This window comes from Heterobasidion irregulare (assembly GCF_000320585.1).
Source record: "Heterobasidion irregulare TC 32-1 unplaced genomic scaffold scaffold_10, whole genome shotgun sequence".
NCBI classification, from domain to species: domain Eukaryota; kingdom Fungi; phylum Basidiomycota; class Agaricomycetes; order Russulales; family Bondarzewiaceae; genus Heterobasidion; species Heterobasidion irregulare.
Window position 1 is genome coordinate 1,023,798 of NW_009258206.1, and position 20,048 is coordinate 1,043,845.

General features: G+C 49.6%; 8 protein-coding genes across 8 annotated transcripts; 5 read left to right on the forward strand and 3 right to left on the reverse strand.

The window, feature by feature from the left end:
- Positions 1–251: 251 nt before the first annotated feature.
- HETIRDRAFT_429598 (uncharacterized protein) lies at positions 252–5,089 on the reverse strand (the record flags this gene model as incomplete). Its single annotated transcript, XM_009552553.1, has 13 exons — positions 252–730; positions 781–911; positions 954–1,243; positions 1,295–1,548; positions 1,706–1,871; positions 1,973–2,170; positions 2,276–2,617; positions 2,676–2,837; positions 2,890–3,823; positions 3,880–4,157; positions 4,362–4,570; positions 4,622–4,957; positions 5,014–5,089. The coding sequence occupies 13 exons, from the start codon at positions 5,087–5,089 to the stop codon at positions 252–254; spliced, it is 3,855 nt and encodes a 1,284-aa protein (XP_009550848.1).
- Positions 5,090–5,875: 786 nt separating this feature from the next.
- On the reverse strand, positions 5,876–8,278 carry HETIRDRAFT_156572 (uncharacterized protein). Its single transcript, XM_009552554.1, has 7 exons — positions 7,361–8,278; positions 7,226–7,306; positions 6,824–7,165; positions 6,630–6,767; positions 6,497–6,570; positions 6,399–6,445; positions 5,876–6,337 (listed from the first exon to the last, which is right to left on the reverse strand). The coding sequence occupies exons 1-7, from the start codon at positions 8,006–8,008 to the stop codon at positions 6,105–6,107; spliced, it is 1,563 nt and encodes a 520-aa protein (XP_009550849.1). The 5' UTR covers positions 8,009–8,278; the 3' UTR covers positions 5,876–6,104.
- A 1,712-nt stretch (positions 8,279–9,990) lies between these two features.
- Positions 9,991–11,332, forward strand: HETIRDRAFT_460594 (uncharacterized protein; the record flags this gene model as incomplete). The annotated part of the gene is made up of 7 exons (XM_009552555.1): positions 9,991–10,124; positions 10,192–10,274; positions 10,334–10,467; positions 10,525–10,599; positions 10,654–10,844; positions 10,897–11,098; positions 11,153–11,332. Exons 1-7 carry the CDS (start codon positions 10,063–10,065, stop codon positions 11,330–11,332), a joined length of 927 nt encoding a protein of 308 aa, XP_009550850.1. The 5' UTR covers positions 9,991–10,062.
- A 1,104-nt stretch (positions 11,333–12,436) lies between these two features.
- On the forward strand, positions 12,437–12,840 carry HETIRDRAFT_243985 (uncharacterized protein; the record flags this gene model as incomplete). Its single annotated transcript, XM_009552556.1, has 2 exons — positions 12,437–12,500; positions 12,569–12,840. Coding segments are annotated over 2 exons (336 nt in total), but the record flags the coding sequence as incomplete, so codon positions are not given.
- A 558-nt stretch (positions 12,841–13,398) lies between these two features.
- Positions 13,399–13,821, reverse strand: HETIRDRAFT_125501 (uncharacterized protein; the record flags this gene model as incomplete). The annotated part of the gene is made up of 3 exons (XM_009552557.1): positions 13,399–13,516; positions 13,580–13,671; positions 13,720–13,821. 3 exons carry the CDS (start codon positions 13,819–13,821, stop codon positions 13,399–13,401), a joined length of 312 nt encoding a protein of 103 aa, XP_009550852.1.
- A 166-nt stretch (positions 13,822–13,987) lies between these two features.
- Positions 13,988–14,336, forward strand: HETIRDRAFT_174026 (uncharacterized protein; the record flags this gene model as incomplete). Its single annotated transcript, XM_009552558.1, has 2 exons — positions 13,988–14,122; positions 14,181–14,336. The coding sequence occupies 2 exons, from the start codon at positions 13,988–13,990 to the stop codon at positions 14,334–14,336; spliced, it is 291 nt and encodes a 96-aa protein (XP_009550853.1).
- Positions 14,337–15,533: 1,197 nt separating this feature from the next.
- HETIRDRAFT_454663 (uncharacterized protein) lies at positions 15,534–17,283 on the forward strand (the record flags this gene model as incomplete). Its single annotated transcript, XM_009552559.1, has 7 exons — positions 15,534–16,043; positions 16,098–16,178; positions 16,231–16,548; positions 16,608–16,778; positions 16,842–16,915; positions 16,966–17,012; positions 17,069–17,283. 7 exons carry the CDS (start codon positions 15,534–15,536, stop codon positions 17,281–17,283), a joined length of 1,416 nt encoding a protein of 471 aa, XP_009550854.1.
- Positions 17,284–17,826: 543 nt separating this feature from the next.
- Positions 17,827–19,429, forward strand: HETIRDRAFT_118475 (uncharacterized protein; the record flags this gene model as incomplete). Its single annotated transcript, XM_009552560.1, has 5 exons — positions 17,827–17,934; positions 18,258–18,366; positions 18,395–18,507; positions 18,531–18,794; positions 18,980–19,429. The coding sequence occupies 5 exons, from the start codon at positions 17,827–17,829 to the stop codon at positions 19,427–19,429; spliced, it is 1,044 nt and encodes a 347-aa protein (XP_009550855.1).
- Between the last annotated feature and the right edge of the window lie 619 nt (positions 19,430–20,048).

Consider the following 20,048-nt stretch of genomic DNA (forward strand, 5'->3'; position numbering starts at 1 on the left):
GACGATTGAACGTTGCACGTTGCACGTTGACCGGGACCTTCATTCCTTTGGTATACCTTTTTTATTTTATTGTACAAGACCCTGTTGACCGGACGTCTGGCCACGCATTGTATCTTGCGAGCATCTTTAAGTACATTTGTCAGTACAATCATATGAATAACAACAATACACTGGACATGCTAAGCTATCGTTGAGATCTGAGATTCAGCGCAAAAAAAATAGGTATAATGCAATATCAGGAAATATACAGATCAGTGACGGGCTCTCTTCCTTGTGATACGTATCTCTCCGGTGGAACTGGCTCGGGAAACAGGTCGCTCAACAGGAGATAGTGCAGGCCGACTGGAATCTATGGCAGTCGAGCTCTTCTCCAGCGCTTGATTTGCCTTTGGCTCGTCGTCCTCGCTCCGTGGCCGCTTTCGCGAAGCCTTGGGTGTGACAGGCGCATTACCTTCATCCTCATCGTCCTCCAGCGGATTGACTGGGCGTTCGGATATAGACCGCACGGTGTCTAGAGGGGACAACGAGGATTCGACCTCGTTCGGAGTTGCAGCGTCCTCTTGTGTCAGCTCGTCATCGCTTTGCCCCAAGGCATACTCCAGCTCGGCAGGCCGCTGTTGGAAGGGCACTTCTTCAACTGTTTCGTTCCCATCGCTTATATTGCCTTGCTCATCGTCGGTGGTGAGTACCTCCTTTGACCTCTGTTGTGATCTGCGACTTTTCCCTGGAGCTTCGTTACACGTCAGATAGTCACACGAATCAAGTCGACAATCTGTTTACCTTTAGTCTTCGACATCGCTGTGCTCAGCCGTTTTTCGTAAGCACGTTGGGGTTCCCAAATGGGCGACGTGGCAGAGATTTCCACTTTCGCTTGAGCGAGCATCTGGTCCATGTGTGCTTTGCTGTCGAGCCTAGGTCAATGATTGGATGGGGCCGACCACAAAATGACTTACATCTTTAACGCATCTCGGTTGTCGACTGGCGCTAGAAGAGGCTGTAGAACTTTGAAAAACAGAACCGCCGTTTTTCGGCCCTTCTTGTTCTTGTTATTTTCGTACGCAGCAAGGCGCTTGCCGATCCATGTCAATAACTCGGTGTGGATCTTGATGACATGTTCGCTGTCCAATCGACGAACCACAGACAGCTGAGCCCCACGAATCAGTAGACACGAAGCCAACAGCTTTCCAAGTGACACGGAGGTTGCTTCATTTGGGACAACGCCTTCAAGCACGAGAGTAAACGACTACGGTACAACGATTAGCCATGATTCGGAGGTTAATAAGTTTTCACGAACCTCTCGAAGAGCTTGTGAAATAACAGTCACAACAGCATCCCCGTGACCATTGTACATCCCTTCCTCTCGTAAGACTTCGACGATGACCTTGGAGCATAAGTCAAAGGCAGGGCCCAGCCGACCGTAGTGAACCAGGAGGACAGCGCTATGATGGACGTGGACTGCTCCAACGCGGATCACTCGCAAGAATGTTGACACAACGCCAATGAAAACATATTCTCGTTCAAGCTGAGAACGCGAATTTGTGTTGGTGGCTATCGAAGGAGAGAACAAACGGTGGATTAGGATCGACAGAAACAGAGGACACTCATTAGGCACCTGACGTCTTCGCTCGAGCGGACTTTTTGGATTTCCTCGGCTTGCCCCTCTTGCCCTTGGTTGTTTCTTGGTTTTCGTCCTCGCTGGACTCACTGGAACTGTTCTCATTGTCGTTTTCTGCTTGGTTGTTTTCAACCAGCTCGTCAGCGTAGCGCTCGATCTCCGCTTGTACGAAGCCCGCGCAACGATACTGGACTTCGTCGTCGAGTACCAATGAAAGCATCGAAGTGGCTAATGCAGATCCTGATGGTTCCTCTGCCTGTGCAGGACAGAATAAGATGTGTAAATTCATGAGGCTCTGGAAGGACTAAGAAATCATCAGTCATCGGGACAAGACGCGTCAAGCAAAATGAAACGCACTGCTCGCCGCACACCATCTGCTGTGTTTGATTGAGAACCAACAGCATATTCCACGAGTTTTTCGAGGAGAGATTCACGCTCCTCCCGAAATGATTCGCGGAATCGCAGTTCCTCTGCTGAGGGTTGTGCCTCCGTTGGCAGTCGTCTAGCTTTCCAGATTATGTGCAGCGTCAGTAGATTGACTCCATGGTCAATCATCTGCGGGAGAAGTCTGTGAGCGGCATTTTAGTGAATAGCAAGACATCTTCTGACCGCTTCCTCTTCCTTGTAACCTAACTTTCCGCGTTCAACGAGAGCGCTCACGATATCCCAAGCGCTACTTTGTTTGCCACCCTCGTCCTCTTCCATCCAGGAAGTCATGTCCCGTGTTCCGGCTAATGCAGTCAAGCGGGCACAAATAGCACCCAAGAGCAAAACCTCATCTTCGGAGAATGAAGCAATCTCGAGCTCGTCTCGACCCGCAACAGCGTCTCGTAGAGATTGAGCTAGTTCGTCCTCTAACTCAAGAATTTTGGTGCTGTTGGTATTTGAAAGACTGGTAGCATCCATGAGATGCCGAATTGTAGCAACCGCATGGGAGAGAACGGTCGGCGAGGAGTGCGAAGAGAACTGCTTGATAACGTCATCCCAGAGGCTTGCGTATGCCTAAGATTATAGTCAGAATTCAGGTTCTATCTGTGACGACAAGTGGAGAAATTCGTACAGGAATCATCCGCATTTCGAGATACAAGTCGAGGTGCATCAGTTGGGGTATTAAAAGAACTTCAGTAATCCTGATTTCGTCAGTTTGATGTTTCGCGAACAATCGTGGAAGCCCCTTGATCAAAGCACGTGTGATATTAACCGATGTCGTCTCCTCTTCTCCCTGAATTGTACAATGAGTATCTCAAAGGAACTATTCAAGCGCATACACTCACCTTCTTACCACTTGAAGCGTCAAGTTTAGCCTTTCGCAGAGCAGCGACCAACACTTCGAGAAGTACAGCTTCTTCTGCCTCCTCCAGCCGCCACGCCTCGTCGATGCTGACTTCTGAAGCAGCCTGTTTACCCTTTGATCTGCGTCCTCGAGGAACCTCAGCTTCATCGTCACCGGAAGCCGAATGATCTAACAGCAAAACATCTAGCAATGCTTCCCAATCACTGACGGGCTGCACCTGGTCCCAAAGCGCCTCCACGGCCAATGCTGTACGGCCCCTCTGCTCTGCGCCTACAAGAGACGCAACTTCCTTTACTCTTCTTGGTTGAGTACTGCTCTCGGCGACTTCTTCGTTGTCCTCCTCCTCCTTGCTTGCGATATCGACTTTATCCAACGTTTTTCCCAGGTTTATCAAAAGCGCCCCTAGAGCTTTGACACCCACCCTCTGTTTCTCTTGCTCACTGGCCTTCTTTGCAACTAGCAGCTCCTCCACCATATCCTCCCATACACCTCGAACGAACCCACTGACAGCGCGACGGACCTTGAACTCTTCATCGAAGACAAGCAGACAAAGCGCGTCGCGTTGCTCATCTTCTAAGAGGCCATGCTCATCAATTGCGCCAAGGACTTGAATGACAGCAACCCTCACAGCGAGCTCAGTGTCGCCTGTCGCCATCTCAACTAGGCGTGGCTTGAAGCGATCTGTGAAATGCTGGAGAGAACTGATGTAGTCCGCCTTCTTATAGACTCCGGATAACGACTTGACAGCGTCAAGGCGCACTTGAGTATTGGCATCTGAGAGCACCCACCCAACATAGCGCAGGTAAGACCCATCCAAAAAGTGGTCGGGATACTTGATGAACCATAGGCCTATTGCACGCACACATTCGGCGCGAATCGCAGGGTCGAGATCGCGATACCGGTGAACAAAAACACTGAGAGGTCACTTGTCAAGCGCGACATATGGAGGGACCGTCAATGGCTCACGTACCCGTCCACGAATTCCTTCAGATATTCCGCCAATGTTGTCCTCCGATTCTTCACTTCTTTCTCTTTGCCTTCCAACTCTTTATCCCGTCCATTGCTGACTTTGCTCTTGTTACCAGCCTTACGCTTCCTCTCACCCTCTCGCTGCCTTCCGATAACCTCTGCCTCCTTTTCGACGGCGGCAGCGACATCGCAAAGAGCTGTTTCTACCTCTAAGGCGAGGACTGTAGCCGTGTGCCGAAAGCTACGTAGCTGAGAAGATGACATAGCGACGATCCATGTCTGAAGAGTGGCCATCAAGTCGGTCGTATATAATAGACCGAGGTCTGCAGAAGAAGTGATGAGTCTTTCTATGAATTCGGAAAGTGACTTCCTGAATCTTTTGAACATAGGTAATTTGGACGTAAGTGGGTATATTGGAGAGTTGTCCTGGCACGTCCAGTTGATGTGAACTTTAAATGACTTAAGATGGACGACTAGACGTACCTGCTTCAGTGCTTCAGTAAAATTGTCGAGGGCATCAACTACACCGTCGTAGTCGATAGCTTCGTCAGCATTCACTGTGTCGTTGGACCCACAACATCGCAGAATGTTGTTGACCAGTTCCGCTTGTGCTGGACCTGGAGTTTCTGACAGCGATTCCAAGAAATCTTCTACTGTAGACTGCAAGGCTGCAGACGGATTCATGATTGCATCTGTTGTAAAATATTAGCAGTCTGTATCTCTAAGATATGCTCAACACTCACTGAACAGAGCATTGTCGTTGGTGATTTGAGTATCTCTCGCGACTTTTTCTGCGCCGGAGGCATCAAATGCAGATTGTCCCTTCTTACCCTTGCGTTGCGTTGCAGTGGGTTTTTTTGGAACAGTGGGTCTTGCCTTGGGCGGACGTTTCACTGTTGACCCTGATCCTTTCGGCCTCCCCCTCCCTCTCCCTGCCACTGGTGCGGCCTTTGGTTTTGGCCTCGGTGCACTATACTCCTCCTCTTCATCTTGGGGCTCATCATGCTCGTCTAAATCACTGAGGCGTTCATTTTCATCCCCAGAGTCCACTTCATTGAGTTTCCTCTTCTGTTGGGAACCTGTGCAAAGGGCAAAGGTCAGCTTGGATTGTGATACAGACGGTAAGGCTGCGGACCAGAGACAAAGGGCTTCGCCTGCTTTCTCTCTCGTTGAGAGCGTCGTGGGCCTGGTGTTGATTCCGATTCAGACATGATTGGTGGAAAAACAAAGAAAAACGCGTCAGAAACAAGCTGCAAAGCGCGTTCAATATGGTTCACTATGATGATCGCGCGTGCCACGAACGCGTGATTCACCCATGACAAGCATGGTGTATGTGACCATGGCTTGTGACGCGCGTGACCACCTCGGGCTTGCTTGGGTTTGCTTGGGACTTGGAAACAATTGATAACATGGAGACAATCAATAACTATATGAGTTTTTAGGGGAAGGCAAAAATAAAATGTGGAAAGTTCAGCACACAGCCGTGCTGGACAGGAGTTGGTCGATCGGTTTGAGCAGGCGATGAAAAATGTTAGTCATACAATATTCAAGGCGAGATGGCCGAGCGGTCTAAGGCGCCAGACTAAGGATCTGGTCCCTTCGGGGGCGTGGGTTCGAATCCCACTCTCGTCATGTTTTTCCATCACCTTTTTCTTTTTCTCATGGCCAGAGAAGAATCAGCAGACGAACGTCTATGAGACAGGCAGTCGCAGGGCGTCACTCGCGGCGGCGTGGCAAGCGTTCTAGACGCCATCCAGATATCTTCTGCGGCGAACAGTCTATCATTCCTTCACTCGCAAACTTTCAACGGCTGCTGAAGGAAACTACAGACAAAAATCGGGTGAACACAATCAGGCTTATGTGAAGGATGCTTGAACATCCGAACAGAATCTGGCTTTCAGTTTCGGAGCTGCATCGACCTTTCCATAGTATACATCACATTGAATCCCACTCTCGTTATGACTTTTCTCTTGTTCTAACACTGCCGACACCAGATTCAATTTTGGGGCTATAGTATATGCTATGCTACAGGGAATGTGACAGTTGTATCTTCTACACTACTGCGATGATACAACATTAAAAAATGAAAAACATCATGACGAGATGGCAAAGCGAGTGAAATAAAGTCATAGGTTCATAATTTCATACCAATAAACTAGCCAGCAAGGTGACATACCGGAAGAAACACTGAAAGGGCAGAGGATTGATGAACGGATGCCTATCCCTTCAAGCATTGAATTGTCGATAGGACCTCCACATCCCATAGGGATTGATCCATCCAAAATCCTTCCACACCTTGTCCAACTGCTGCTGATCACGGTCTCCGAGATGGAGATACTGAGAGCGGTCAGATTTTCGCGTGCGCGCAATCTCTGCTTCTGTGATCGAGAAGAGGTCTTGCGACGGAACATCGTTTGTGATGGGAAGCTGAGCGCAAAGATTCTTCGAGGCGCGAAAGCCTATATGAAGAACTGTTGGTGAACTGTGACGTGATAAAGAAGAGAGAAAGACTCCACCGACGTTTCACGTCCGGACTACATCGTTCGAGGACATCGAATTCATTCACACTAACGAAAGGAATGAGAGGTACAATCCCTGATAACGAATAGAAAACATACCCTGCGCTGATGAAGAACAATTCCTGCTGGATGCCGTCCCAGGTGAAACGTGTGGCTGGATTGATGTCAAGCAGCTGATAGTACAGGTGAGCATGAGTCACGTAAAGTAAAACTAAACAGGAAGGAAGCTTACCCCGACCAGGACCCTATCGGCCCCGTCCTCGAGAGCGTTTACAACATGGACTTGCGCTCGCTCAGTCAGATATTGAAGATCACCCATCTTACAGTAGGTGATATAATCTTTCATGTCTTTTTTCCTACAGAACAAGCGCTACGCCCATTTCTACATCAGTCCCAAATCCCTAGTCAAGATAAGAAAAAAAATACCTGTGTGGTGAGCATCTCGAAGAAAGTGCATCCAAGGCCCCACCAATCGACTTCGTTCCCGTACCCACCCCAAGGATTGAAGAGCTTGTACTCCTCCTCGTCGACTGCCTCGCCAGCCCATTCCTGCAGCGACGCCGCGGTAAGCATCTCAGGCGCCATATACCCATGCGTCCCACATAATTCGCGTGAGGAGGGTATACAGTCCTCCAGGCGACTATCAAGTACAAGTGCGCAACCAAAATCGGAGATTCGTGTGTTACCCATTTGATCAATGAGGAAGTTTTCTGGCTTCACATCGCGATGGATGATCCCCATACAGTGCAGAGCGTGAATGCCAGCTGCCTGTGTGTGCAATGACAAATATTGAGACAGTACCCAGTTAGAAAAGGATGGAAAGCTCACTGCTTGTGCTAGCCACCGACGCGTGACAGCCGGCGTCAAGAGTACCTCTGTCGCTGCATGTAGGTCAAGAGGCATTAATTCCTGTTTATTGGCGATGTTTAGCTATTGCATTGGGAAGATGCATAGTGTACTGGCCATGGCAAAATAGGCGGCCTCTTGGTCTTGGAATACACCTTCGAGCTGCATAACATACGGAGAGCGTTCGTATCTCGAGATCCTCTGGTACGCCTTGAGCTCGTACCGGAGTGCTCGCGTACGGTCTTCCTTGTCCTTGTTCGTCTTATCGACAACCTTCAAGCAAATCACGGATGATGTGCACTGGTCATAGACAGCATGTGCTGATACTTTATCGCCTTGATGAAGCATCTCAAGAGGTGTGAATGGTCCGGGCGCGTCAATCTTCTTTCTAAGTCGCTCCTTTACCAGCTGCTCCATGTCAACATCGCCGGGGGAGGATGGAGTGCGTCTGCGGAAAATGGGATGAGGATTGGGACGGGTTGGAATCCTTTGGTGGGTAAGAAGAGCTTTTGGCTGGAGTGGATCGGTCAGGTCGACTTCGAAGACACCATATCGGGAGCGGTAAAACGCCCTGGGAGACGAGTGGTTCTCGACAACATGTGGGGAATGATCATCAAGAAGAGTTTTGGAAGATGTGTCGCATTCGGAAACGATGGTGTTTAGTTCTAAGGGCGATGGCGTGGAACTTCTTGGGTGCTCGAGAGCGCTTGATGTCGCAGTGGCACTGGTAGGGATCAGTGATTGTGCCGTGGTGTTCGTGGTCATGTCAAGTGAGAATGTGAAAGTGAGATGGAATGAGTGTTACTTGTGAGGGATGGGAGAGCTTTTAAAGCCAGACTGGGGGACAAAGAGACGGTGGCACAATGACAGTCAAGTCTATCTGACGTTCAAGGGGTGTCATTGGGTCAAAGCAGTCGTATCGTTTGCCACAACATGTGGCATATCGATCGCGCCTCAAAATGATGGACGTGAGCCGATTGTGTGAACATGGGTGGCAAAGCACGTAAACAAGATGCCTCGGCAAGGTCAAAGCCTGCAAAAGTTGTTCAGAATTTCCTCCCCATATGCTTGCTAGCTATGACCCGTACCTTGAAGGGGGATTTCAGTGCCGCCGCCCCCATGGCGGGCAATGGAGCACCATGGACAAAGCGGATATGGCACGACCCGCAGCACCGACAACTCGCTTCGCGATGCCTCTTGCGCGCACGCGCCTTGAACGCTTTGCCGACCTTCTTCGCCGCTCGGCCTGCTTTCGGGCTTCCACCCGAGGTGAGGGCATCATCGCAATCATTGCGATTGCCACATCCTCCACGAAAGTGTCGTCGAACGCACCGGTTTCGACCCCTGGCGACAATCTGGGCGGCGACCAGCGCCGCGAACGATCGTCTGTCTCCTCCACAACAGGACTAAGCTGCTTTCCGGTGGGTCGTGCCCGATAGCTGTATGTCGATGAAGCCAAAGATCGTGCTTGCCTCGAGCGATGAAGGGATATCGAGTCGCGGGACAGTCGAGACGACGCGTAAAAATCCTGTGGTAAAGGTAAGCCCGAAACAGAGATGGAAGACTGGTATGTGCTCGGGTCCGTTGGAAACGGTACTGAGTTGGCCAGGCTAATGTCGGGCGAATGTCTGGTGTCCATCGTTGTGAGGCAAAGGGAAGGGGGGAATACTGACAAGGGTGTCCCCACAAACCGCCTTTTGAATATCTACATGCTGAAGGCGCGTGTCGGCCATGCGGCATAAGCATCTTTTTGGGTCAACGGAGCGCTCATCCGCGTCATGCTCAGCTAAAGGATGAAGTCACTCGGGCTGCTTCCCCAAGCGGCGCGGTCAATGTGTCATTACGACAGCCGTTTTAAACTTGCAGCCAGAGCTGTTAAGATAGAACGCGATGCTACATCTATGTCTGTCCAGCATGTAAAGATATCACGCACATGCATACAAGGCTTTGAACAGTACTATCATCTCCTTTGATTGCTGTGTTTCGATAGGCGATCTGAAAGGCCAGGCTTCATCAAAAACGGCGACGATAATACGGAACAACATCGGAATCTGGCCTCTTCTATTATAACTTATGTTGATCCGGAGAACAACTGATAAGATCGATAACGCGGAATTCGTCGCAAGTCCGGAGTGTCTTGTTTCGTAGGATTATAGACTTCGCACCCATGGGCCGAGAGTGATCACTTTTCCGACTTTTTCTGTTTGCTTGTTACAAATCATCAGCATCAGCGTCCCCAAAATATGAATTGACGTACATATTATGAGCTCATCCTGTCTTCAATGTATCCATACTTCGTCCTATCATGTCCGGTTGCTTCGAGGGGTCGCAAGTCATCACAATCAGGATAGAGATAGAAGGTTGATCAAATACTGATAGTGAGAGCTTCACTCTCCCCCTAGTCTCCATAGCTGACCTTACACATAAGACAGCCGTTCTGTGTATAAATTACGCTAGAAGAGAAGATGAGACAATGTCAATCGAAGCCGTCTTCGTTGAACCAGTCCTACGGTGACACTGAGCTTCGAGATGGAGAAACCGAGAACAAATCAACAGACATGTTCATTCGTGGTATAGGTAGGCATAGCGCGGCACAGAGGCATAAACTGGTCAAGTAGCTGAAATCGCGTGCAAAGGTGCGCAAAATCGCAGCGTCATCAATTAGAGTATTTTACACCATCATTATCACGTGGATGAAACCGATCAGGCGGCGAATGACGTCGATGTTTCGCTCCGTTGGATGCGACATCGAGGAATGGGTCTGTTTGCTATCGACCACTTCCTGGGCTTTCACTCTCTACAGAGACTTCGCAAAAAGTATGGATGAACTCCCTCTCGATATGTTGCACCCTGCCGTGCGCGATCACTTGTCACTTATCCGGTTTGTGTCACGTCCAGCACCCTTGTGATCCGGCTCCCATAATTAAGCAGACTTTCGAATCCCACAGGCTGCAGGTATTGACACCACTATCGCTACTGGTGAACATAGCAACAGTTTTGATATGTTCATTGATGGTATCACCGTCCATTGGTGCATTTGACTAGACGAATTCACTCTTGTGACTGAGCCTGACATGCCTGCGAATTTAGGACAAGTGACGAAATGGTTCCCCACATCAATCTCTCCGTATCCTCCTCTCATCGCTGCATACATATTAGCGATATATATCGGTCAGATTGGGTATTGTTTCATGATTGTTCTTGTCAGGAAGCCTGAGACTAAGGTAAACTTCATTATTTGTTATCAAACTCCCTGACTTATTCCCAGCACCATTTCACAGAAAACTATTGTGAAAGGAGTAGGGCTCGCGTTGGTCTTTTCTAATTGGGTCATGGCTGCGTGGGCCATTTCTTGGGTACGCGAATTGGTTCCATTGCATATATCTCCTCATACTCAAAAATATCGCTAGATTTTCCGCTCGTTCATAGTGTCAACGATTCTCTTGGGCATTCTTGTCCTTCTCTTGCTATACTCCAACATCGTCTTGATAGTATACCACCCGCCTACTCGACAACGTCCCCTTGATATTGCGTTCATTCACGCGCCGATGCGGCTCTTTCTCATCCTGCCACTCTCGCTTCTATTTCCGTATTCCCTATTGTGTGTACCCCTTTCCATCAACCTAGCTTATTTTTCAACATGCCATTTACAGCGTTGCCTTGGGACACGCGTGGAACCCAAATCATCCAGATCATTACAATGGGCATCAATGGGAAGGCTTCGGGGTAGTGCTCGGCACGAACATCCTCGGCCTCCTCCTCATCATGATCCGACGCGATATCATCTGGTGCGTCGGTGCAACATGGATCTGCGTTGCGGTATGGGCAAGCAGATTGAAACCTGCATCCGTATATGTGCGCCTATTTTCTTTACCGTTGTTGTCTTGATATTGATTATCCTAAAATCAGATCACGGAAATCATGTTCACGGTCTTGCACCCACTCGGCCTGATCACGTCTGCATTGTGGGTGACCTTCGCAGAAAGGCGACACGAAGGAAGAATCAGGCTTGCTGTCAATGACGAAACGCCCCGCACGGTTGAGAACGGAAGGCAAGGGCCCCACGAAGTAAGCCCTGACTGGAGCTAGACAGTGCGGCCGATTTCTTGGTAGTGACAGGCCTGTGTATAAAATGAAAATGAGATGATTGTCTTCGTTTTATGCGGACTCTCAATCTTCTTGACCGCATCCTATTAGCTATTCCAGTTGGATATCATAATATAAGTTACGTGCCTCTATAGAGAAATAACTTGTACATGCAAGTTTGACATACTCCTATGATATCCATGCTGCTTGCGCAAGATGTCCCAAATATTCGTAAGCCCTCAACATTGTTCATCAGCGATTTTTAAGTGATAGGATGAAAAAACTGTAGTTGTTCGATAAATGGGACATAATCTCTGGGCACGTATTTGAATCGGAGGTGCAACATCGGGTAAACAACACCTTTCAAGAATGAAGGAGTGAGGGGATGAAGCGTCGCAGCATGTACGGGCTAGCTGAGGTTGAAGCGCGGGTTTGGGCCAATCGAAGGAGATGATTGCGACCCTCAAGCAAGTTAGTTCCAGGAGGATATCACCGAATGGGAGAGAGTCAAATGAAACGTCAAGCTTGTAAAACAAATCACTAAAAGAATGGGGACCTCCAGGAGGAGTGTTCGATATACTGTCAACTGGAGACCAGATTCTTGCTACCTGTTGGCTTGTGCTTTTCCCTGTGAGAGCTCTCTTCTGATACACATTATATCTACCGCTCGATTTTGAGAATCACCCGGCATAGGTACGAAGGCATCGAGATCGGGTGCACAGTTGAGTAGAGTCGAGTCAAAAGAACTTCTCGTCATTGCGTCTGGAGAGCGGCCACTGCCGGCTGATGCCGAAGCTCAAGGAGCTTTTGGGAGCTCACCGTTGTTGAAGCAGGTAGGTCCTGCGCTTCGACTCCGTGGGCATTTGATACTCACAGTATGAGACCTGAATTTCGAGACTCTTTGTATGCTTAAAGGATACCTCATATTCTGGGCCTGATACTTACACCTCCCCATATCACACCAGAGTCATATAGCGCTCTCGTCCTTTCACTCCCTAGTCGAACCTCCGTTCGGCGTTCAGCACTGCCACCACAATCCCACATCTACTCTGAACCCGACAAGTCCCGTACCATCTTCCTCCCGTCATGAGCACTCAACCTGCATACTCAATGGAGACTTACCGCGAGAAAGCCTCTCGCAAATTCAAACAGCAGCCATTAGTTCCTATCGGTATAGCCTCTCTCATCTATCACATGCTCTTATTTCGTTCTGAGCGAGGACTTGCGTCGGTATGACAGGGACTCTGGCAACGACAGCTGCTCTCATTATGGCGATGACTAAGTTGCGCAAAGGCCAATCTGCCTCGTTAAATCGGTGGTTGCGCGTGCGTGTCGTGGCGCAGGGCTTTACGATCGTTGCCGTAGTCGCTGGCTCGTGGATGTATGGCTCTCAAAAAGGTTCAATCTCCCACCAAGACGACGCTGCTGCGAATGCTCAGGAGAAGGCAAAGGAAGAACGAGCTTCATTCGAGGAAAGGCTCAAGGTTGCTGAGGAGACACATCGTATTGAGAGTCAGCTGACTACAAGCAAGGTTGCGAGGGAGAAAGAGAGGGAGACAGAGAAAAAAGGGGAAACTGTTTCACAAATAGAGAAGTCAGGAGGGATCTTAGACGAGGTCGTCAGGGCGCGGGCGCGGGCACAATCGCAGATCAAGGCGCAACAAAATGCAAAGGCGTCTTCGGAGAGGCACGAACAGGCCTTAACGAAGACTTCCCATCCATGGTACTCGCTGTCGAGATGGTTCAGTTCAGACAAAGGCTCAGATAAATCACCGTGAAGAGTATGACTGTGCGTGTCACTCCTATATGATACAGAGTATAGTCTGCAGAGCCTCCCTCCTCTCCATCGCCAACTGCCCAATTGATCACCTACATCTGCTCGATCGAGCAGCCACTCAAACGCATCGATGGACATTTACATGGCGTCAGCGTTAAGACATCATCAGTCCGCGGGCATGTACCTAGGCGCGCCTGATCAATGAGGGATGTCAAAGCTCTCAGTGGGACTGTGCTATTCACCATGCTATTCGCGCACGGTTTTTGGCCGAGTGCTCCTTCGAGACGCCGTGCTAACCACCATGCAAAGTGGAAATAAATACAACTTCATCTCCATCCTTCAATTCATACTGTCCTTCTCCCTCAAGTTCCCAATCCGTATCATTGATCAAAACCAGAATTCCTGGACGCCTGAGCATCCAACATGTCAGAGACACCCTGAAATTCAGTGATCGGTCCGGTGAACCAACGCACACCGTGTCGTTCTCGACGAAAAGCTCCGCTCTTTCTTTCAACAAATTTTCCTTCAACCACTGAATCAGAAAATCCATGTTTGCTGGCTGAACCTCTGTATCTGGGTCTCCTGAGTCTCCTGGAGACGTTGAACTTGCTACCGCCAAACGGTGTGCGGGGAGGGAAATCCGATGGGAGCGTTGGTTAGAAAAGAGTAATTCGAGACCCCCGCCGAATTCAATCTTGATGTTCAGGGTAGTCATCGACATACGAAATCGGTAGAGAAAGCAGATGAGAAGTAAATCCGCCGAATAGAAATGAGGAACGAATCTAATCTCTTCGGCCACGTGGCCCCTCAGATGCTCAGTCAGGCGTTATGGGTTGTCGACTGAAGTCTTCTAACCTTCCACTTACTGAGTGTAGGGTATAATGGCGACACCCCCATCCGCCAAGTCCCTGCTGCACCTCTACTCTTCCATGCTGCGCACATCACGGTCATTTAGCTCTTACAACTTCCGAGAATACTTTATACGGCGCACCAAGAGCAACTTTCGAGCAATCCAGGCATGTCCTGTTCTACAATACTTATCCTGATTCTTACTGACTCATTCTTCATCAAAAGGATGAAAAGGATCCAGCGAGAGTGTCTTCGTTATACAGTGATGCTGTGAAAGAGCTTGCAGTGCTCAAGCGCAGTGCGATTGTCAACCAGCTCTATGGGGGCTGGCGTCTGGCTGTGGAAAAGCAGAAGCCGTCGAGGGACCGAGGGGACACATGAGTGCATTGCAACATGTATAGGATGGATGTTAGAGCGGTCGAGGATATTGGAGGCATTCTTCTCGAGATTAAGATTTGTACGCCATGATCAAATCGCAGCTATCTTCTCCATAACACGGCTAACACACGGGAGTTCTTCAACGTAATCATGTCAGGTACAGTAGACGATGAATAAGAAATACATCGCACCATGCTCTTTGATGATTGACGTTTCATTCAGATCTTCTTGTCGAATACAAAGGTCGTCGCTTCGTCGGCGGCTGCCGCGATCGCTTGTTCAGAGAAAGGCGCGCCTGGATATCGAGAAGGTGTCGAACATGTTTTGTTCTCAATGAGATTGCGGTCTAGGTACTGTCATTGTGTGTCGGGGATGCCATCCGTTCTTGACGACCCCTGACCATTTTGCGTATCATCCTGTACTGATCACGTAAAAACGTGTAACAAGACCCGGCCCATCGACCGACAGTGGCCACAGCTTGCCACTGTTATATAGTCTTCAAGCTGCTCGTAATCAAGTGCGCCTTCCTTCCTTACACTCGGCTTTAGCTACCACAACATCCACAGCCGCTTCACAGTAACTTCATAAACCGGAATGGTGCCTCGGTTCTTCACGAGATTGAGAAGATTATTCAACAAGAGAAGAGCATCAGGCCTAGAGTTGGTTGCTCCCTCTATAGAAAGTGAGGTCTTTGTGAATGGCCCCCCTTACGTTCACGATACAAGTCATTCACCGACTCTTGGCGAATCCCAGTTGCATTCGCACACTGAAGATGTGGCTGAGCCCATGGTGCACGGACTTCATGCCTTTTTCAATCCAACAACAATGGTGTGTCGCGGTGTGCAACGTCTTAGCCAACTTCATTACATCGTTCTATTTTAGGACTCTGTTGGCTCTACACTGAGGAATCAGAACACCGTTGAATCACCATTGCTACTCGAAAATTCCACTTTACGACCTATTTCTCCGACGCCGCGTCGTTCTATCAACCACCCGCCCGGTCTTCCTCGTCGGACGCGCAGCCAACAGCGGAACGAGGTCATTGGAATCCTATTAGATGAACAAGCATTCCGGAACTCACCGCCTGTGGTCATGCCACCAAGCCCACTGTCAATCATAACTGTGGATACCATTGCTCCTGCTCTTTTCGAAGAGGGGCCCCCCCATTCTCACCTTTTTCAGGGATCTCCCTTCCTAATCATGGACGATGAGTCAACCCACTCGGAAGCCAGCGAGGCAGACTCTTCAGCCTTTCATGCGGACGAAACTTCATCTTCGTCGCGCCTTCCAAGCACTGGGACTGGTCCTGTCTCCTCTGGCGATGATAATAGCATGAACCTCGGTGCAACATTCCCGGCAGACGTCGAAATACCATACTTGCGCAGAGTTTACATCAAGCGTCCTGACAGGGACGATGCGATGTCAATCCTATCCAAGAAGTTTGCTCACTCACGAGAATGGGCTATCCGTGGCCTTCTCGACATCATGCCAATGTCGACTATCCATGTGGCACAACATAAGAGTGGCGCTCTGCACGCGATCAAGTCTGTTTATGTCGAGAGCACCAGGGCTGCTCGTAGTAGGATAGCCGACTTGAGGGTTCTGCGGATGCTTCAGCAAAATCAGCACCCCTTCCTTCTGGGTCCGCCACCAGAGCAAGGAGATCGTTTTTACTGGGCCAGCTGGAACGGCTTTCTTAACATCGTCACGGTAGGCTGAGCCGACTTCAAAATCTTAATGGCCATGCTCAACATTTGCGTTCAGCCTTTCTGTCCGTATGGGGATCTCGCTCGACAATGTGGGAAAGTGGACAAAACGCAACTCTTCTATATCGCTGCGGAAATGGTAGGTATTTGACGGATATTTGTTCATATTTCACACCGATCATCTTCCTCAGGTTCTCGCCATCAGTTTCCTTCACGAAAACAACATTGTTCATGCAGACGTCAGGCCAGACAATATCTTTATCAATACGCAGGGTCATAGCGTTTTGAGCGATTTCGAGAACGCCACCCGCTCCAAGGATGGCTTTTTCATCTCTGATGCGATGAAGGGCATGCGTCGCTATATGGCGCCTGAAATAATCGGAGGTCGAGATCGTAACACAAAGCTTTTGCGGAGTGTGCAAAATAGCCGTTGCACGCCTTTCAAATTCAGCGTATCCACAGATTGGTGGTCACTAGGCATCACTCTTTTAGAGCTTTGGGCAGGAAAGGTTTGTGTCTCGTTACCAAACGTTCAGTAACTTGTTCAACATTACATCACCATCTTCAGACACCCAACAGCCCTTACAAGGACGATTTGTTCTCTCATTTTCAATACTCTCACTATAACGACCCGAATGCGTGGGAGAACTTCACACAGAAGGCTTTTAATGTATATGTCAAGGAATGCCTTTCCGTGGCGGAGGTCCCCAGCGGTGACCTGACGCAATTTATTTTGAGCGTAAGTCAGCGCCTCTTTCATCAAGACCCTCCTTTCTCCATGCTCACAGTGGCGCAACTCTAGATTCTCACAGTAGAACCCAAACAGCGACGTGATTTGAGCAAGCCATGGACAGACCACGAATATTTTGACGAAATGTACGTTTCCCTTTCTTTCTAATTCATCACACCTCGTTCACGATTTTTAGAGAAGGGGAAGTTGGATGGTCTCGCATCCGTGATGGTCAGAGGGCTCGTACGTTCAATGCTGTTTATGAGTGGTACGGTAGCACTCATGCGCTTGTCTACTAGCATTCAGCAAGGAATGGCGTCGTGACCATGAGACCCCCGTCAGGTATCCGTATATCAAGAAAAATAACCCCGAGGATGAATGGCCAGCTCTGAACGTCCTCTGTCTGTTCCGCACGTTTGAAAAGGAACATTTATCCCTAACTGTCGAGGAACGTTATGACCCCGCTGATGTTCACCGGCCTAGAGGAAACGTATTTGAGACAATGCATGTATAGTTACGGATAAAGGCGGCCAAAAAGTGGCCAAAGTTGTACGCCGTTATATTTACTCTCGATCCTTTCGAACGTAGTTTCAAGCGTAGTGCAGTTCATGAGCTCTTTTTGGGCTCTGCTTTGCAAGCCTGTCTAAAGTGATGGCAATTGTCTATCGAACGGCAACGAAGAGCAACAGCAGCTTGTCTTGTCTCGATAGTCAATGAGACAGTTAACTTCCCAGCGCATCTCCATTGGTATGAACCGCTAGCTTTACTTGCACAACGCACGATAGCCAGCATGTAGCCTACAGGGTATATAAGGGCCGAGATCCATGAACGGTTCCGGGATTAAGAAGTGAAGATGACAGGATCATCAAACTGCACTTTGAGAGCAGTGGAGCCCTTGCGAGAGAGCACCTAGGTTCTTATGATCCCGGCGCTGGAATAACGAGGCTCTACACGCAATCGGTTCTGATGAAGGGTGCTCGCGTTCATAGCGCGAACACAGAATATGTAGGCTGTGCCCCACACCGTGTCGGTTCATGCACGTAGACCTCGTGTAGAAATGCACTTGCAAGAATATGAGACTCGCCTGATATGCGGGGAACGAGGGGCGATCGATGAATTACTTGATCGAAGTTTATGGTGTTCGTGCGACGAGCTGAAAGGAAAGGTAAGGGACGCTGTATCAGGCGCTCCGCGCTACGCGTACTCACAAGAGCGAGGAAGCTGAAGATTGGGGCCGAAGAAGGGCTGATGAGTAGACATAAGCACCCATAGGCACCCGCACCTCCTCTTTCGACAATCACCAATTGAGGCAGCCAACACTATAGCATCGTGAACAGCACAGGAATGGATACGCGCTTCTACCAGAGCCAGAACTCACCATCCCGAACCCATAACAGTGTATTTTTTCACTGCCAAACACTCTCCGACGCCCAATTGTCTATAGCCGATGAGGCATATTCAGCAACAACTTATCCATGTCTTGGCCAGCACCCCTACAAGTACTTGGCTTCTTCCTCATCCGCACTGCATTCACCTCCTGCCACCTCGTCCCCGCAACATGAGGGCAATTTCTCGTATGGGGACATGTCCAGCTGTGGTGGGCCCATCTGACAGTATGTCGTCAGCCCTCGAGATGAGCTGTTATGGCGCTCCAGCACAGATGATGTGGTCGCCACTGACCTGGCCTTTGTCTCCAAGCCAGATGCCAATAGCATGCGGGCTCTCTGATGTATACGACGTGAGTGGCGCACTTGTTCTCAGCTTGGTACCCCATCGCTTACCCCCATGGACCCACAGAACGTGGTCAGCAATACGCATGTACCCGTCGTGATCGACTCGCCCGTCTTCACAGGCACATTCTACGACACTTCGCTGATGGATATAGTTGGCAATGCTACCCATAATCCAACTGGCCAGTTCACTCCCGATCCTGTGTCGGAGACCGCGGAAAGTATGAGCTTTGGCTTCGCCAACTTCGCTGACCACGACCTTGTCACTTCCTCCCAGTTCACACTGCCGACCTCCGTGAGCGCACAAGGCAACGATTCCCCTATGTATCTGCCCACGATATCGCCTCCTTCCCGCGCAATATACCGTTCTCCACCGTCCCCTTCCCTGTCGTACCTACGGACTTACCATAGAACTGGGAGCAAGAGAGCAGTGCTACTCTCACATGAAACAGGCGATTACGTCCCTGCGCCGATGGGCAGAAACACCATGACGATGATGGTCCAGATGAGAGACCGTCCACAAAGCAGCCACGATATGAATCGGCAACTGAGTTCCCGACCCGCAAGGGGTACAGAGCTCCGCCGGATCCACTGATGGACCTTGTTCCAACAATTACTGCCATACCTGACGGGAGGCAGCTAATGAACAAGACTCTGAAGAACACCATTAATGTGTACGAGACAGTCGTTCTCGAGAAATTTCATCGGGAACAACAAAGCCTCGCAACGATACCATCGGAAAACCCAGGACCTGACATACAGCGATGCCCTGCCCGACCAGCGAAGCACGTCAGCAATGCCAAAGCTGGGCAAAAGCCGAAGGGTGCAAGCAAGGGTAGGAGCGCGAAGAGAGCAACGGCATCGAGGAAGAGCGCAGCGTGCACGTGGATAGTGGGCATCGCGACCGACGACAAGAAGTGTCCCAAATGATTCTGGAGATAACACGACATACTGTGGCATATCCGTACAAAGCGTCTCCACATACCGCTCAAGTGCCATCAATACGGTGCATACGTCCTTCTAGAGCTGCAGGTGCACCAAGGCAGAAAAATCTGTAAAAAAACATAAAGGGGATTCCCAGTCGGTGAAAGACGAGAGGGGAACGAGGGCACTGAGGAAGATAAAGGAGCATATGGGGGTCATAAACGAGGGTGAACTGTTGGATGCTGATATCCGGTCACTCGCGGAGCAATCCGGCAAATTATAGATGCTGGTCGCTCACAATCTACCGACATCAAGGACTGTATGGATCTGTGGATGAGGGAGAAAGGCTGGGTTGAGAGGGGATGGCAAAGGATGGCAGACATCCGATGGACTCACACGGCTTCTTCCTGAAATTTTCAACATTGCGCCACTTCCTGTTATGTCGTAGATCGCTATCGATTCAGAAAATCTTCCTGTTTCTCTCCTCGCCGCTCTCTGCAACGCCATTTCTTGATGTTCCGTGTTGCACATACGATGTCACGTACCGCGGAGTTTATTTCCCAAACAGTTGATTGGCCTCGTCCGACAAGGGAAGATAACAATGCCCTAACTGCAAAATGACATG

Coding starts and splice junctions, on each gene's coding strand:
- HETIRDRAFT_156572 (XM_009552554.1), bottom strand. CDS start 8,008: ATGACCACGAACACCACGGCACAATCACTGATCCCTACCAGTGCCACT. Junction 7,166..7,225: donor GTCGGTGGCTAGCACAAGCA/GTGAGCTTTCCA, acceptor TTGCACACACAG/GCAGCTGGCATTCACGCTCT. Junction 6,338..6,398: donor ATGTAGTCCGGACGTGAAAC/GTCGGTGGAGTC, acceptor TTCTTCATATAG/GCTTTCGCGCCTCGAAGAAT.